The sequence below is a fragment of the Falco naumanni genome, chromosome Z (genome assembly GCF_017639655.2).
Source record: "Falco naumanni isolate bFalNau1 chromosome Z, bFalNau1.pat, whole genome shotgun sequence".
Taxonomy (NCBI): domain Eukaryota; kingdom Metazoa; phylum Chordata; class Aves; order Falconiformes; family Falconidae; genus Falco; species Falco naumanni.
Window position 1 is genome coordinate 71,647,272 of NC_054080.1, and position 16,970 is coordinate 71,664,241.

Consider the following 16,970-nt stretch of genomic DNA (forward strand, 5'->3'; position numbering starts at 1 on the left):
TAAAAGATGCTTTCAGATATGTCTTAAACGAAACCATTTTATGATGTCTCTCTACTAACAGCATTGATACTTCATCTGTCTTTTTCTTTAGATGCATGAAGAAGCAGAGGCTATTTTAGCAACACCAACAAAACAGCCAGTAATTGATACATCAGCTGAATCCTGACCTCTGTCTTACGCAGTGCGTTGCATTTTAGACTTTCTGAAATCCTCAGACAACCTCTGACTGACTGGATAAAAGACTTGGAGCATCACCTTCTAGACCGTTCCAGAAGCTACTGGTACCTGGAGACTGAACTGAAAACTTTCTTCCTCAACCAATTACTGCCCCAGTCTTTTGAGCCCTTTGGGGAGTTGTTAAACGTTACCGTAGTTTTAATAATAGTAATTACCAGTATATGCAAGAGCCAAGCACTGAACACCTCCACAAGTTTTCATTTCATTTTCTACCATAAATTAAAAAAAAAAAAAACAGGACAACACACAGAGACATCTTTTTTTGATTGACTTCCAATTCTGTTCCAGAGAAGCAGAAGAATGCCTTGCTTTTTAAACCCTGGATACCAGGAGTCAGAGATGAGGGTGCATTCCATTGCCAGCAATGGGGAGCCATGCTGTAATCATGGACACCAGGGGATTAATGTTAGCCCTCCTCTCTTGGTTTTTGTACTGTTTATAACACTACTTGGGGGTTTGTAACTTCAGACAGAAAGAAAAACCTCTGTGAATCTGAGGTTTCCTTTAAGTTATTTTAATATTGCTGTAGTTGTAAGTCATTTTATTAGCAGTCTCTCCAATTTCATGACATTTACGTACATGTATCTTATCTGAACCAGTTAAGGATTTTCACTACAGTTTGATTTTAAAACTAACAAATTATTTAAACTTAAAATGTTGAAATCAAATTGTTTTCCCTGAATGATATGCATGTGTTTGCAGTTTCTACACTCATATAGTATGAATGTTGGTCTTACTTTTAACTAAAATCCTTAGAAAAAGCATGATTTCTGACAGATAAATGAATATTGTATAAACTAAACTTGAAGACATTTAATCATTGCTGCTTTTATGAGAAGACATGTTTTGAGTGTTTTCCAAGTTCCATGAAACAGCCAAAAACAAAGGTTTATTTTAATTTTCAATGGATGAGTGATCAGGCATCAGATAGTACTATTAATTGTAGTGAAAAGCCTTAAGTACCAAATTTTGGAGCAGCATTATGTTGCAAAAGTTAAAAGATATAGGGGCTGTTAATGATTGAAATGGTTGCCCCTATAATGAGGTTTCTAAATTAATGAGTGCAAACTTTAGAAAAAAGTAAGAATCCCTGTCACTTTTGTCGTGAATCTAAAGATTCAGAAGCCTTTACACAAAGGTAATATAAATATATGCAAATGTGTATATACAGTAGCATGGTCACCTTTGTTAGAATGCCTGTGATAGAAGGGATTACCCTTTGATTTTGATGTAGGTGAATAATTCAACTGGACTGTACAAAGTAGAACGTATTTTTGTCCATTGGCTTTTACCATTTTTTTTATAATTGTCAGATTAATTCTCTAAGTGAAATTTATCCTGATACTCATAATTCTGTTCTTACTAGCTATACCACTGGAGATTTCAGTAAGTAGTCCTGTGATTCCTGGTGAAACGTAGAGTTCATTTGTTCTTACTGGATATTTCATCTTGCCACATAAGCACTGCTTTGCAGCTATCTTTTCACTGAGTTCTCATGTGCACTGCATACCGTCAGGTTCAGGTAAAGCAGATTAAGTTGCTGCTCAGAGTCAGATTTAGTTCCTAAGATTATCTTTTCATGAGTACCCACTGAAAGAAGGAGCAAAAAGAAACTTCTGTGGTCAGTGACACAAATGTATCTGTGTGTCAAGACATGTTTGAAATGCTTTGAAAACATACCACACCAGTAACTATAGGACTTCTGGTTGTAAGAAATAAATGCTTCTGTAAAACCAAAATGTCAATCACAGTAGACCAAATAGTGGTATAAACTCCAAAGGAAATAACGTAGTTTTCCCAAAAATGGGGCTAGTGTATCTTATACAGTAGTTTCAAACACTACCTCAGTTAGGCTAGAGTGTAAGACTTTTGTTTCAATAACTAGATGGGGTTACATCAAACAACTCCATGATATTTTTCTGCAGTTCAAGCAAAATAAACAAATTTTATCACCTGTATTAAAAAAAAAAAACCCAACCAAAAAAAAACAACAAAAAAAACCGAAAAGAAAAAAAAAAAAAAAAAAACCAAGAAACAACTTTGTTCATTTGTTACCAGTTTAACCCATAGCACTTAATGTAGAAAGCACCATAGGAGGGCTTCCGATTATAAAAAGGTAAGCAAAAGCAATGTCAATATACTTTTGAAAGAACCTCCATCCTGCAATGCTCGTGTGTTCTGATGTACTCGCTCGTGTGGGGATCCGTGACAATAGAAACTTGACATACAAATTATAGCTACAAATCCAGTTATAAAATATGGTCGTTCCTTTTTCTGAAAGTATATGAGTGTCAGTAGATTTCAACAAGTGTGCATCAAGGATGTAAAGTCTGTACTGTAAATAACGTACAACATTTCTAGAATTAATTTACATTAAGCTCATGTTAATACTTAATTTTAATTGGCAAATGAAGGGATAGTGTTACTGAAGGAATTTGATATTGGCCTAGCTATAAACTGTGAATTTCTAATTCTGTAGATTTCTTTTTTGAAAGATCCCTTTCAAAGTCTTATTTTGGGATTTTATTTGCTTTGTGACAAAACTTTGAAAGAAAACAGTAGTAAATAAAAATTGTGCTTATATTAACCCTAATAAAGAATCCTTCCACTTTTCCTAGAAAGGTTTGCAAGGGAAGCTGACAGACCACCTGCTTTCTATTTTTCCAACCCGAACAATTGCCAATACTGTCAAATAAATGGCAAAGCATATAGTATTCACTTACACTATATAGAAATACAGTTTCGTTGCTGTGGCAAAGAAAACTCATGGATGATTCAACATGCTAACACAGAATACTCGGGTCTGGTGCAGAAGCCTCTGTGGGAAGGAGACGGCTGGCTGTGAAACCGGTTTCATTTGGCCTGCTACATTAAGCTGGCTAATTTTCTTAGGTCATCTTTTACAGTCAGTGGAAAGGGGTAGTCCTTCCCAAAGGGCTGAAGGAGAGCTAACTGAAGGGCTCCCAGTTACTTCCTCACGGGACTCCTTCTCCCCACTGAGTGGGGATGAGGACTAAGCTGGGTGCTGCGAGAGTCCTTTTGGAGAGAGGTGCAGAATGCTCCCAGCTGCTGTGGACATCCCTTGGAGCTGGAGATGGTCAGGCTTTGAGGTGCCTAACTTGTACGTTGGGCCCCTGGCGTGTTGTACTTGAAACAGCCTATTTTCCTCATCTGTCAGGTCTTACTTGACCTGACAATTGTGCTCTACACATGCTCTCCTTGGGTTTTGTTGTTTTTTTCCGTAAGACACAATGAAGTGCAAAGGATTTGGTAGTTTACTGTGCCGTGGCTTGGCACACTGAGGTAAGCTGCTCTTACAAACATTTAAAAAGGTAGCAGTGAGAATCCTGCTCATCTTTTTGTCATTTTATTTTGGAACATAGGTAGTAGTCTTCTTGCATGTGAGTTGTAATTTGCAATGAGACTGGAAAAACCTGTAAGACATTTACTAGGTGCCTGAAGAGAAAGGTAGCCATCTGAGAAATGGGCAATACTCAAAGCCTAGTAAGCAGCAAAAAAGTTGCTACTGCTTATTGCCTTTTTGGACTGCAGGAAGCTGGTGTTGGCTTGTAAGTGAATGTGAGCTCAAGCTGAGCCAGCCACAGTGAAAGGACTCTTGCCAGGCTTTGGAGTGTCTGAGCTTTCTGCTCGCCTCGTGGCAGAGCTGCTCACAAGTCCTGTTACTTGGAGCTTCGCTGGAGCCAGCTGAAAGCAGGTCCTGTAACTTCTTTTTTTTAAAAGTTACACTTGTATTATCATGTGCTTATTAAGGGTATGCTAGGTGAGTGTAGAATCTGACAACTGAAAAAGACCTTTGGGGGCCATACTAGAAGACACATTTGTATTTTGCTAGAAGCCCCCCTATCCTCCTTGGTTATTGTTGAACTCCTGATCCTGGTTCTCTGGATAGTTTTGTTTTCAGCAGATTTGTGTGTTCAGTAAACAATGTGGATTTTCTTTGGGCTAGCTTTGTAACATAGACGGACAGCAATGCCACAGCATGCAGAATTGCACATTTTGCTTGTAAGATACACTATTTTATTTGATAAATATAATTTATGCCAAAAAATGTAACATGCCATTTTGCCACTGAATAGTGTTTTAAAACACACAAGATGCATTGTCTTGGGGGGGGAAGGCAGACGTTTTGTCAATTTAATTGAAAAATTGTTCCAACACTGGGCTGTCAGCATCCCCAAAACTGCGTTATAAGAGATTAGCTAAATCATTCTGAGGAGGGAAAGGATCAAGGAAAATCTCAAGACTTACTCTCTCTGTCCCGTGTGGTCTTTTTTTATTTAGTAATACGCTGCTACATATTTGGAGGTTCTAGTGTTTGTAGGTCACTGAACAGACAATGAAATCTGATTTATATTGTATACCTGTAACATAGAAAGAAAAAGTATTTATATATTTTCCGTAAGAAAACTGCATTGAGCTGTGTATAATTTAAACAGAGGCTTGTCCCAAAATGGTATTGCCCACCTTGATTTTTTGGGTTTTTTCTGTTTTGTTTTTTTTTATATAGTGTGTACAGTTAATGTCAATGGGCATTAAAAGCCTCCTGAAGCGTAGTCTTATCAAAGGGATGCATTGTTAATAAAATGTACTTAAACTTCTTATAGTTGTTCTTGTCTCATCTGTACCTCTCAGCCCTATAAATGGGTTGGAATTTGTATTTGGAAGTTACTAATTAACCAGGACAACCTGAAGCTTTCCAAATAAACTTTTTTTGGTAAAAAAATATATTTTACATTAATGCTTTGCAAGACATAAGAATAGAAGGGGACTCCTTTAACAGTTTGTACACCATTTTTATTTCAAAAACCTTAGCATGCTGATACTGAGAATAATTTTCCATTATGTGATGATTTAAATATTAGCATTTCAACAACTGCTGTGAAAGTTGAATTAACGAAAAAATTAAAAGTTTACATTTTTACCCATTCAACCATTAATGCAATACAGATGTCTTAAAAAAGATAAAAATTATACGTGCCTCCCCACCCATGCAAAAACTACTTTTCTAATCCTTATTTCTAGTTCTAGTGCCCTTTGAATGGCGTGAAGGCATTTTCCACCACCATGTGTGCTTTAAAGCACAGGTGGTTTCAGCAACCAGAAGCGGGGCCAGCAACCAGAACTGTTTATAGAGGGAGAGGAGCTAGCTTCTTCACCACCTTGCCAAGCAATCTGCTGGTACCTGGTACAGTGCTTCCATGCTTTCACGTAATGAAGCTTCATCAGTGCAGGATCTCCTCAGGAAAGACCAAGGGAATTGAGGTGGGAACTCTTCAACAGGCCAACCTGTCTCCCCCACCGTCAGGAAAGCACAACTCATAACACTGCTTCCCCCAACCCCTGCCCAGTCACTCCGGGGCTGAATTGCCCCAGCCATGCCCCAGTGACAGCAGCTTTTTCAAAAGTAGGAATTTGTGCTTTGTTACAGCTGTCCTCAGGCATAAGGAGCTGCATCATGATGAAATTTAAAATGTTTTGTTGGATAATCTGACTTTTTTGACTGACTTCTGCTTCAGAATTCCTTAGGTGTGTAACTCTTGCTTTAGGACCTCTCAAACCTTTTAAAATAAACAGACCTTTTCTTGAAACACGCAGCTAGGAAGCTTTAGTTTGGTAGTGGCAAAACAGCTTGCCTCTGTGTATTGGCCTTTTTTCCAGCAGTGAACTTCTTAAACTACACAAGTACACATGGTATGATGAAACGCTTTGGAGAAGGAAATGTTCAAAGTATACCATGGTATAAAACTTCAAAATTCACTGTCACTCAAAGGAGAGTAACGTAAAGGGAGGAAAAGTTTCTCTGGGATGTTTCCCTATTCTCTGTCAAACTGCACTTCAGCGAAGTGTGACCTGCCGTGTTTCCTTACTCCACCGTCTGAAGGCTGAAAGGAAGGCCTGTGCTGCTTTGTTTTGGTTTGTTTGTTTTTTTCTTCTCAAGTAGATCTGTGTGTGACCTGCACATGGACACAGCACAGTGTGTGTTGGCTGGATACCTCTAACCACAGCCTGCCACCTGTGTGTTTGTGCCTCACCTCTGCCTGCCTGAAGACTCTGCCACAGCCTGTGTAAGGTCTTACTGGTTTTCCTGTTGCAACTCAGCTCACAGACATTACAGCAGTAGCTGTAAGCAACAGTATAAAACCTAGATGTTGGTCAGCATCAAAACTAATTTCTGTGTAGAGCTGCTTCGTTTAACTAACTTAGTTTAAACTTAGCTAAAATGTGATTAGCCAGTTAAACATGGGGGAAGAGAAGTAGCTACATTTTTAAAAGTTAGCTGAAGATCAAATTGCAAAAAATACTTCATTTTTTCCCTTTTGAGAACTGCATATTTTATGCTTTTAAGTTGAATTCATAATTAGGTAAGACCAAAAGGTTCTTTGTTCACTAAGGCAGTTAATCTGATGAGGCTTTCAGATACAATTCCAACTATTCTCTTCATTAAAAACGTACAATGTTTCAAAAATCAAAATGGGAGACCAAATTCACCGCTGCCTATTGTAGGGATTCTGAGCACTGTAATAAAAATACTACTTTTTTAGTACATGCAAAAGTAGTGTTGGAAGATGTAGCTGATACGTAAACTGAATACAATGTTCTCCACAACTGGGATTCGTACACCTATGCATTGACTGCTGTGTCTGCTTACCTTGTTTGGGGCTTGCTAAATCTGTGCAGGGGTTAATGCCAACAAAAATTAAATTCATGTGCACAAGCCCCTCTACTTTCTGAATAAATTTTTAATCTCTGCAAAATCAGTAGTTTTCTGCATCAGGCTAAGAGAAATTGCTGTGATCTAACCTCCTACATAATACTGGCCACGAAACAGCCTATAAATCTTATGTAATGCCTGTAATTTGTGATGAAACAATAGCACGCATCATTCCTGCGCGCAAGTCAGTATTTTTAAACTAGCCCTGCAGCAAGAGCTTTGCAGCATTAAACAGAAGTAGGACAGTTGGGCTTGTGAAAGCCTTCATCAAAAGAAGTTGTTGTGGTTAAAGAAATTCTTACTTACATTGTGTAACAGACATGGGATGGACTCAGTGGAGGAGAGAGTAAATCAAAGCCTCCTCCCTAGGCAGTGCACATCTGTTTGTGAAATGTATCTCAGACTGGTCTTTCTGCCAGCTGTTTCTCTGGGTGATGCAGCAGCATCTTCATTAAAAATATCAAAGTAGTAGTGTGGCTGGTACAGCATGACTGATGGTTCTGGCATGCTTGCTTCTACTGTCTCCAGAATTTGATAGGGGTCAGATTCAGCTGCAAGATGAGAAGAATAAGTAAAATTTTCAAAGCAAGTACGAGTCTGAGGTGCAGGTGTTGGCGTAAAGTTTCTCTCTTCATTTTTGTTAGGGTAAATCCAGGAAGAGTTGTGACAATCAACCTTATCTTCTGTTGGTGTTGACGGCTTGGTCCATGGATGTAGTTTCTGGGCTTCAGCCTTATTGTCCACTGCTAGCATGTCAGGAATGCAGTCACTTATTTTCAGTACTTTCTCAGAACTGATCTACAAGAGAATCATTAAAAAAAAAAAAATTACTCATAAAAAGAATCTCTGCATAAAGGAAAGGCAGTGAGTACTTCAAGCACTTCTAATGTCTGAAGTTCTTTTAACTTGGATTTTTCAGATACAAATGAATAGAATTTGAAGGAAAAACATACAGAATGCTCAATGGAAGCTGTATTTTATGTGGAATTTATCAAAGTGTGTATTTAGAGGTGTTTCTTTTAAAGTAAGTTCGATATGACTACATTTGAGGAAGGAACCATGTCCCTCTACTTTAAAAACTTTGCCAAGGTCTTTGATGTGTGCCGTCTCCAGGCTGAACCGCTAGCCAGCAGGGGGTGGCAGCAGCGCGGGCTGTCGGGTTGTGCAGACTCCGGTGCTAAGTGGTCACTGAACACCGGCCGCAAAAACGGCAGCAGCCCCGTGTGTGCCGGGGCGGTCAGGCTCCTGGTTTTGCGACCGCCTTAGCACGCAGCATGGAAGCAGCAGCTTCTCGTTCAAAGGGCCTACAGAAGATGCTGAGGGCTTTTTTGCCAATCCTTTCCTCCCAGCCAGACCTAGCAGAGTCCCCTGCATGCTCCCAAGAGCCAGGACACGCATCACTCCGCTGTGCCTTACCACAGGGGTGTGTAGACTAGGAGGAGCGGGTGGATGCAGTTCACGGGATGCAGCGAAGTGCAGCATTGTCTGGTCTGTTGTGTTCAGACCGTGCTGGGTTTTGAACAGTAATACTGGAAGAATCACCACCTACTGTATCAAAAGGTTTAATTTATCCTCCAATTATGCTTTAACTTTTCACAGCAACAGACTGCAGAATGTAAACTTACCACTGCAGAGTCACACAAATATCGAAAGGAGAATTTTCTACTAAATCGTGACATTAAATTATGTTCATTTCTGGGTGAGTGTCACTCATTTTTAAATTTAGTCAACAACAAAAAAAAATATTCCTGAAACTTCACTCATCAAAGAATGGAAAATTTTAAACCACTACATTTTCAGTGATCTTTCTTACCTTTAACTCTTTGAATGACAGCACTTTGCTTTTGCTAGGACTAGGTATTACAGGACAGCAGCACTCCTTCACCCTGGAAATGAGACAGCAAAACAAATGATGTTTTTGTTCTCTCATCTAAGCATATCCTACCAGCAGAAGCCACGCATAGATGTATACAGAAAGAGCAGCAGATGATGAGTGTCTCAGGAATGCCGCAAGCCAAATACTTACAACATCCACACAGCTGGACAGCCAAAGGAAAAAATGAATGAGGCCTTCCAACAGGCTGGAAGCAACAAGCCGCAGCTGTGGTTTGTAAATTACACTAGATATGTTCTCTGTCTACAACAGAAAAACGCACTGTAACTTACCATTTCAACTTCCAGTGGCATATAGCTGCTACTAGTGATGGAACTATCACTAGCAGGACTAGAAGGTACAGCATGCTTGCTGTGAAAGAAAAAATACTTCAAAAATTTGTTTTCAACTTCTCACCCGTTAAAGTCAATATAGCCTGAGTTTCTGGGACAAAAATAACACCAAGCCCACATGAGATACCTTGCAGCTAACTCAGCAGTAAAGCCATGTGGTCCATGGTTGCAAGTTGGGCTAGAAGTTCTGGGATGCAGCTGTAAGTCTCTTGATTTCCTTTACCAAAACTGAATTACTAGATTGCTTTTAATTTGCCCTCATGTTAGCATCTTACCTATAAAGGGTGCATTTCCAAAAGTTAATACAATGATAATCTCCCTGAATTATTTTGTTTACGTTTTCTCTCAGATCCCCAAAGATGACAGATTTTACCATGAGACATTGACAGAACACCTGTACCTCCAGTATTAATGCACTGTAGCAAGACAGACACTACGCAAGTGTTCATGCTCCCTGAGGAAGCATCTCAGTATCTGCTTCTAGCTGGAAGGAACAGCCTTGAGCTGTTTTCCATGAACAGTTGGAGCTGTAATAGGCAGGCCAAGGGGGAGCACTGGTTAGTGCTCACTCTCCCTCTGCCCTGGCCAGTGCCCTCTTGCCCTGTGCCAGCAAGTGGGTGCGCCACCACCACACACCACAGCAGCAAATGGGCATGTGTTACATTCTCCTTTTATCTTTTCTGGGTTAATTAACCCCCCATTTCGATTCCTTGTACGGCAGTACAAATGTCTGTCTGTGCCTGTACAAGAGAAGGCTGGCTAAGGGGAGCTGGAACACAGGTGTAAGAGGCAGAACTTCCTTGGCAAGGGTACGATGAGGGTTTAGACGTTGTTCTGCTTGTTAGCCTAGAACATAAAGTCTCCTTGCATGACCAATGCCTTTTCCTACCCCTCCCCCTTCACCTCCACCCCCAACACATTTCTCAGAACCAGGCATCTCCGATTCAGTTCATAAGTTTCACAACCACGATTGTTGAGTGGTATTTCCAAGGGAACAGAACTACAGGCAACTGTTTCCTGTTCTGCTTTGATGATCAAATCTGTCCAGTTAGTGAACTACAGTGCTTAAGCCAGCAACCCTTTCTTATTGGCTTACGAAGGAGTCAACTTAGCAATGGATTTAAAGACTGATGAGAATATGAAACAACATTAGAGTTTCAAGAATCCATACAGAAATTAGTTATTTGCACACAGGTCTGTAGTTTTCCCCACATTAGAAAACTAGTTAAATCCAAATGCAATTCTTCAATGCATTCTAGCAAACCAAACTCACTAGTCATGCAAATATGCACAAATTAAGCTACTTCCCAGAAAGATATGACTTAAATAAGCATGTAAAAAAACGTAGCTAGTTGAAAGTATCAAAAAGCTGTGTTGATATGCACATGTTGTTTCTCAGTTGGATTCTTTCTCAAGTGCATTTTACATTGAATTAAATGTTTTCCCTTGAGAAAGGAAGATTATTCTAACCGTTTGAATCACCCCATCCTTCTGCCAGAAGACAAATTTTCCACAGCCAATACTCACAGTTAAATGGTGTGTCTATGTATATAAAGTCAACGATGGGAGTCTCTCCTCCACCTGTATATGCTTTAACCACTAGTTTGTATTTTGTGTTTGACAGAAGGTGTTTCACAGTGTATCTCTTTTCTTCTGGGTTTTCAATTGTGTATTTACATAGCACTGAATCATCTAAAATGAAACGGAAAAGACAGAATCATGGAATCGTAGAACCATGGAACGGTTTGGGTTGGAAGGGACCTAAAAGATCACCTGGTTCCAACCCCCCTTCCATGGGCAGGGACACCTTCCACCAGACCAGGTTGCTCAAAGCCCCATCCAGCCTGGCCTTGGACACTGCCAGGGATGGGGCATCCACAACTTCCCAGGGCAAGCTGTTCCAGGGTCTCACCACTCTGAAAGTAAAAATTTTCTTCTTTATACGTAATAAAGCTACCCTCTTTTAGTCTAAAACCATTACCCCCTGTCCTATCACTACATGTCATTGTAAAAAGTCACTCTGCATCTTTCTTATAAACCCCTTTAAGTACTGAAAAGCTGCAATAAGTTATCCACAAGATGTTACAAGTCAGTTTAACTGAGACCACTAGACCACTGAAGTAACAGAACATTTGTAACCCACCTTCTTTGTAATTTACATACTTCCTTCTGAGAAGGATGATGCATCCTGACTCATTGCCACTGGTATGAACTCACATCCCCTGTAACCGGACTGTCCACAACATTGACCAGCCTCTGGCAGACCACCTAATAATTTGCTGTCAAAAGCTGCAACTGTTTATTTTTATTTCCTTTCACTAGAGCTTTTTAACAGAATGATCTGGGTTTGCCATTTCCTTTTTCACCAGAATCCCGTAGCCCTTAAGCTAAGGTCAAGTTCTTTGAAGATAACTAAAGCAAGAAATCTCTGCCCGAAAACAACTCTTTTGCCTCTCTATTGTGCAACTCCCAAACCCCAGGGACAAAGGGTTAGCATATTCCTCCTGTTACCAGTCACACCCCTTGTTTGCTAGCTCAGACAAACTGGGAAGCAGGAAATCTTCAATTTAAACATTTAAAGTCTAACTGGGATTATTTGCAGAATTATGGTTCATCTATGATTAGTTTAGTTCTGATAGGAATTCCTACATCAGCTGCCTTCAGTTCAAACTAGGCTTTTTAGCCTGGTACTAGTCTAATCAGCAGAAGGATCTGATATAGGACATGATGCAACTGGAAGAAGAGGCAAGGGAAAAAAAACCAAAATCCTTAAACATGGAAATATCTGAAAACTGTAATGGAGCAGAGTCATCTGGAACAGTTTTGAGTGTGGAGCAGGAAGATCAGATATGAAAATTTAAACACGGCTTTGCGGCACCCCACAGCTCCGTTCTGCTGAAGGAACTCCACTGTAGAGCACAGCCACAAATACTTTCACTATGAAAGAATTTAAATGGGGAATTTACACAGTGCTCAAATTCTAAAGGAAATAAACTGTATCCCGACTGTTTCTAAAATACCCCAAATCCTAGTAAAACTAACATACTTTCTATGACTGTCATCCAAGTAAACCACAAACAGATGTTTTTGAAATTCATCGAAAATTCAAATCACAAGAGGCAGACATTTGACTTGTCCTACAGTACTGCACGAATCTTTTCTGGAGCTTGCACTGGTGTTAAAAGGAGCTACAGACAACAGGACAGGGGCTATAAATCTGTAAAAAGCCAGGACCCACTTCTGCCCATTAGCACCTCAAGCATTAGAGAGGAATCAAACGCAGGAGGTGTTGAAATCTGTATATTGCCTAATAAGCCAATTTTCTTGCCTAATGTGAACTTTCTAAGGGGCTACAATAGTCAGCAACAGCCTTTTGGCTGTTTCTTTTGTTTGGCTGTTTCACTTGTACCAATGACAAAAATTCCTAAATCCCAGAGCTCAATTACCTGGAAGGATATGTTTTTTGGATCCTTTCAAACTGCAGTATTCGTGTACAGGTGACACATAAACGTGGTAGCCTCTTACAAAACCAGACTGTGACTCATTCGTGGGGTAAGAATCCCAAGACAGCGTTACTGCATTGAAAGTCAGTTCAACTTTATCCACCACAGGATCAAGCAGAGGAGCTAGAAGAAAGGAAATTCAAGTAAAACTCTCCATTATTCTTCAAGAATGTTTATCTTCTAACTTGAAAAATATCTACATTCCCATGTGGTGTTTCTGTTCATATCTTACTTGTATTTAATAGCTGAATAAAGCCAAAGCACTCCACCAAAACTGTCAACTTCACAGAGCTTTCATGCAGTCCACATTGTACACAAAGCTGTGACTGCTAATCACAGCTCTGTTTAGCTGTTCTAACATGGACTCTGCCTGGTCACTGCACTAGTTAAATATCCTCCATGCAGGGCTGTGTACGTTGTTGTACAACTTTTAAATGATTCACTGATGATATAGAAACAACACAGCAAATAATGGTTTTAGCAGGAGGAAAGCTGTGGAATTCTTCTGACTGATGAATTTAGCAAATACACAGACCCTAAAAATGTTGCAAACTTACGAAGCTCCCTGAGATAACCAGTCTTCTTCTCCAGTAAGGAGGCTGTATTAGCAACAGATCCATAGATGTGGAAGTTGTATCTCACCCCTGGAACAAAAGCAGCTAGAAAACAGTGGAAGCAATTACAAAAATAGGTTATGGTTTGTCTTTTGGATTTGCTTTTACTTAACTGCTTTCTATAGACGTCTACGATCCATTAGAAATCTTCTTTGTGTGCTACTGTGTTATTGAAGCTACTGAAGGAGACACAGCATAAACCAATTCTTAGTGTGCATAATGTGAATGGAACACATGTATTCTGTCTGAAAGGGAGACTTCAGAGGGAGGTTTAAAATCTTTTTGTTGCCCTACATAAGTCAAGATGAGTGTACAATAGACTCCAAATGCATCTAAGAGCAAGATAATTTCATTTCCATTTCTGGCACAGGCAAAGGTTGTGTTTTGGGCTGTTTCATGCAGACACATACCCATGCATCAGGATTCCATGTTATCCTCACTGACATCCACTCCCATTTGGATTAAGTAAATGCAACCCACTGAAGAAGTGGGCAACGTTTTTTCCATGTGTCGCCACACTCTCCTTCAGTGAGGACACAGGATGCCATGTGTTTGTATGAATTGAAGTGCAGTTCCCTTATTGCGTATTGAAATATGCTCAGTCAAATTTTGTTCAAACATATTTCATTCCTAAGTAACTCTCATCTTGAGAGACTCCGGGAAGGCTATATTCTCACAGCTGTGGAAGTGTACCAGAACAATTTTCACACAGCCAGAAAGGTCTAATGGCCAGCACTGGGATAAAAAACACACAACTGGTCCTAAGCAAGGACTGGTGTTGAAACACATTATTTGTAGCACACTGACAGCACTAAACCTCTCACTACACAGTGGGTGTTAAACTATTGACCTGTGTTACAGCCAAGGCAGAGTTCCATTTTTTCCATGCTTCATGTCTCCTGCTAAAAGATTTTTAGCTCCTTCATTAACCTCACCATGCTCCTTCAAGGTGTTACTACAAGCTACTCAGAAGAGTTTTCTTCTAAAATACTATGCTGATTTCCAAGGCTTAATGGTGCTGGCACATATGTGAGGTCTAATTCATTTGTTAGGCAAAACATAATACCATGTGCCTTTGAAAAATTACACCTGCACTGCACAGACTTCAATATTACACAGGATTTGTTTCCTAAATTCAGTTAATGCCCACAGCATGAAAGATTGATGTACAGATATCAGAAAGAAAAATTGTTGAGCTGTCACCTGAGTTGATCAGAGCACTGGAAGCGTTGGGCCCAAATCTTTTCCACTGGAAATCACAAGGCTGCAACATCGGAAAGTTACACCAATCAATAATATAACTGTCATACATATGTCTGGGGTCCCAGGAAATAAAAATGCCATCATCTGTACCATTAACCTCTTCTTCTTTAAGTTCTTTGGTGCCTAGGAATGTACAAAACAGTCTCTATATTTTGCTGCATGAGACCTCAGATTCATAAATGAAGATCAATACAGTTTCTATGCTAAGCTGTTAAACAACAATAAAATAGTTGTGTTCATTCACTATCAGACATATGGGATCTTTCACATGCTGAAAGCTGATCTTTTTGTATGCTGAAAGCTGACAGCTCAAAACCCATCAGTTTTCATAAAAAGAACCCAACTGCAGAAACATGGAGTCATAAAACAGAAAGTCACAAGAGACTAATCACACACAAGGGTTCCCTGTGAGGCAGTGGCTGCACATTCATGGCACCTGTGGCAGGTTTGAGGCTCAAGTTTAAGCCTAAATGTGTTTTGCTCTGTGGAGACAATCTGTGCAAAACAGACTTTCTCTTGTAAGGGATAGATGAAGGCCCTGAAGCTTAATATACATACAGTTACCACCTTGTAGGCAAAAATACACTAATAATTTCCATGTAGCAGTGATGTGAGTTAACAGGCCAGGTTAATTTGTTCCCCTTTTATTATTTCACTTTTATTATTTCACTTAAAACAGGTAGAAACAAAACTCTCATAATGAAAATCTAACTGAAAATACTCCTACTGTTACCTGTAGCTTTAGGGATGATCAGTACTGCAGGAAGTGAATAATTAACACTGTTCTTTGCCATGACACTGATTCTGTAGGAATGGTTATCAATGGAAATCCTTGTGCTATTGTAGACTGATGAAAAGGAAAGTCTTTCAGGCTTAGAGCCATCTTCTACTTTTTCCCAGGTTACTTCATATGAAATACTTCTTCCATTTGCTCGAAAACTTGATGGTTGCTGGGGAAATAGTTATGGAGTTAAACAACAATTACTTAGTAAATTTTGCCAAAAAATATGAGAGGAGCATTTAGAACTTTAAATAACTAACTGGATGTATTATTTCTGTAAGAATATAAATGCTCGTTTTCATACATACATAAATATACAGGATGAAATGGAAATGCAGAAAACTCAGTAATGGGATTTGTGTTGTTACAATACTTAGAAAAAGAGAAGTGTATGTCTGAAATGCCAGGACAATACATCATCATACAGCTACATACGTTCTGAAATAAGTTATACATATTTGTCTTAGATTCTTAAAGGACATTTTCATACTGAATTGCTATTAAGTGCACACAGGCTTGTTAAAGTTCATGGGAGAAATTTCCAACCCCCTTGTGAAAGGGTTTGTTTCTGTTTCTGTTCTGGTCTCACCTTCCAGAACAAGGTCACATTCCTCCCACCCCGAACCGGTGTGATTTCTCTCCAGATGTCCAGTTTCCCTGTTGGAGCTGGAATACAGTAAAACAAAGATGTTTTAGGTGCAGAAAGGATAAACTATTTAATTGCTTCCTCCCATATAAAGAAATCCCACCCCCAAAACTTCTTTTTCCCCATCAATCCTAGGTCTTGTCAAAACATTATTCTTTCTCCCTTAATTATTTTTTCTGAATGGATGTCTGGTTAGTTTCCCCAGAAGGTATTTCTTTGCTTGCAGTTCTGAGATGCTTGTTTCCACCTCTGCACCATTCCTACAGCCTTCACTGAGCATTGTAACTCAGTCTCTTCACCCTCCCAGTCATTCAGATTTCCCACTGCCTGCAGTGGATGAAATGGCAGAAACTGGCAGAGGACAAGAGCTGTTTAAAAAGCCACCTTCTTAAATTTTTCTTACTGTGTTTTTGCTTTTATGCATGCAGCAGGACTCTGCTTTAGCTACACAGCAGAAGAGTAGCAGCAGATAGCAAACAGAGGTGGCAAGCTAAGAACGCTCTTCAAGGTTCCCGTCCCAGTAGGCTGGACATACTTGCTTCCTTTGTTCTGATGGTTTGGACTTCACTCCATTCACTCCACCTCCAGAAATGCTTAGCTGACCCACAGCGTACTCTAGTTCTGTATTCAGTGTATGGCTGCAGTCCACCCAGGGTGATGGTCCCATAATGGAGATATGTGTCTGAAATATTATGCTGCAAGACAAAGACAGAACAGTCAGAGCTCAGTTCAGCTTCATTAGCAAGAGTTTTTTGTCTGAAAAAAAAAAAGTTCTTCCTCTAGATCCTACAATAGTCAGTTAAGCCTGACTTGGAAAAGGTAATCATGGAACAACAGTCAAAAAAAACCCAACAAAACACACACGATCAAAAGACACAGAGGTCCAAAAAGAGGTCTGCAAGCCATCTCTCTGTAACTGTCTGAGTAGCAGTCAGAATCATAGACTCACAGAATGGTTCAGGTTGGA

The 16,970-nt window shown here is 39.7% G+C and overlaps 2 protein-coding genes across 6 annotated transcripts in view; one reads left to right on the plus strand and one right to left on the minus strand.

The window, feature by feature from the left end:
- RICTOR (RPTOR independent companion of MTOR complex 2) overlaps window positions 1-4,857 on the plus strand; it is a 90,591-nt gene extending 85,734 nt beyond the window's left edge. The window contains exon 38 of the mRNA XM_040580780.1: window positions 92-4,857. Coding sequence (XP_040436714.1) covers window positions 92-166 — 75 coding nt within the window. The 3' untranslated portion in view covers window positions 167-4,857. The remainder of the gene's footprint in view (window positions 1-91) is intronic.
- Window positions 4,535-16,970, minus strand: part of OSMR (oncostatin M receptor) — a 35,359-nt gene continuing 22,923 nt past the window's right edge. For 4 of the 5 annotated variants that reach the window (XM_040580782.1, XM_040580784.1, XM_040580783.1 and 1 more), the window contains 10 exons: window positions 16,539-16,698; window positions 15,947-16,023; window positions 15,310-15,526; window positions 14,517-14,699; window positions 13,257-13,358; window positions 12,643-12,822; window positions 10,724-10,888; window positions 9,137-9,215; window positions 8,784-8,856; window positions 5,031-7,768 (listed from right to left, as the gene is read on the minus strand). In XM_040580782.1, the coding sequence (XP_040436716.1) occupies window positions 7,322-7,768; window positions 8,784-8,856; window positions 9,137-9,215; window positions 10,724-10,888; window positions 12,643-12,822; window positions 13,257-13,358; window positions 14,517-14,699; window positions 15,310-15,526; window positions 15,947-16,023; window positions 16,539-16,698 (1,683 nt within the window). In that variant the 3' untranslated portion in view covers window positions 5,031-7,321. Of the gene's footprint in view, window positions 4,620-5,030; window positions 7,769-8,783; window positions 8,857-9,136; window positions 9,216-10,723; window positions 10,889-12,642; window positions 12,823-13,256; window positions 13,359-14,516; window positions 14,700-15,309; window positions 15,527-15,946; window positions 16,024-16,538; window positions 16,699-16,970 lie in introns of those variants that run through there. The other variant, XM_040580786.1, reaches the window with a different exon arrangement.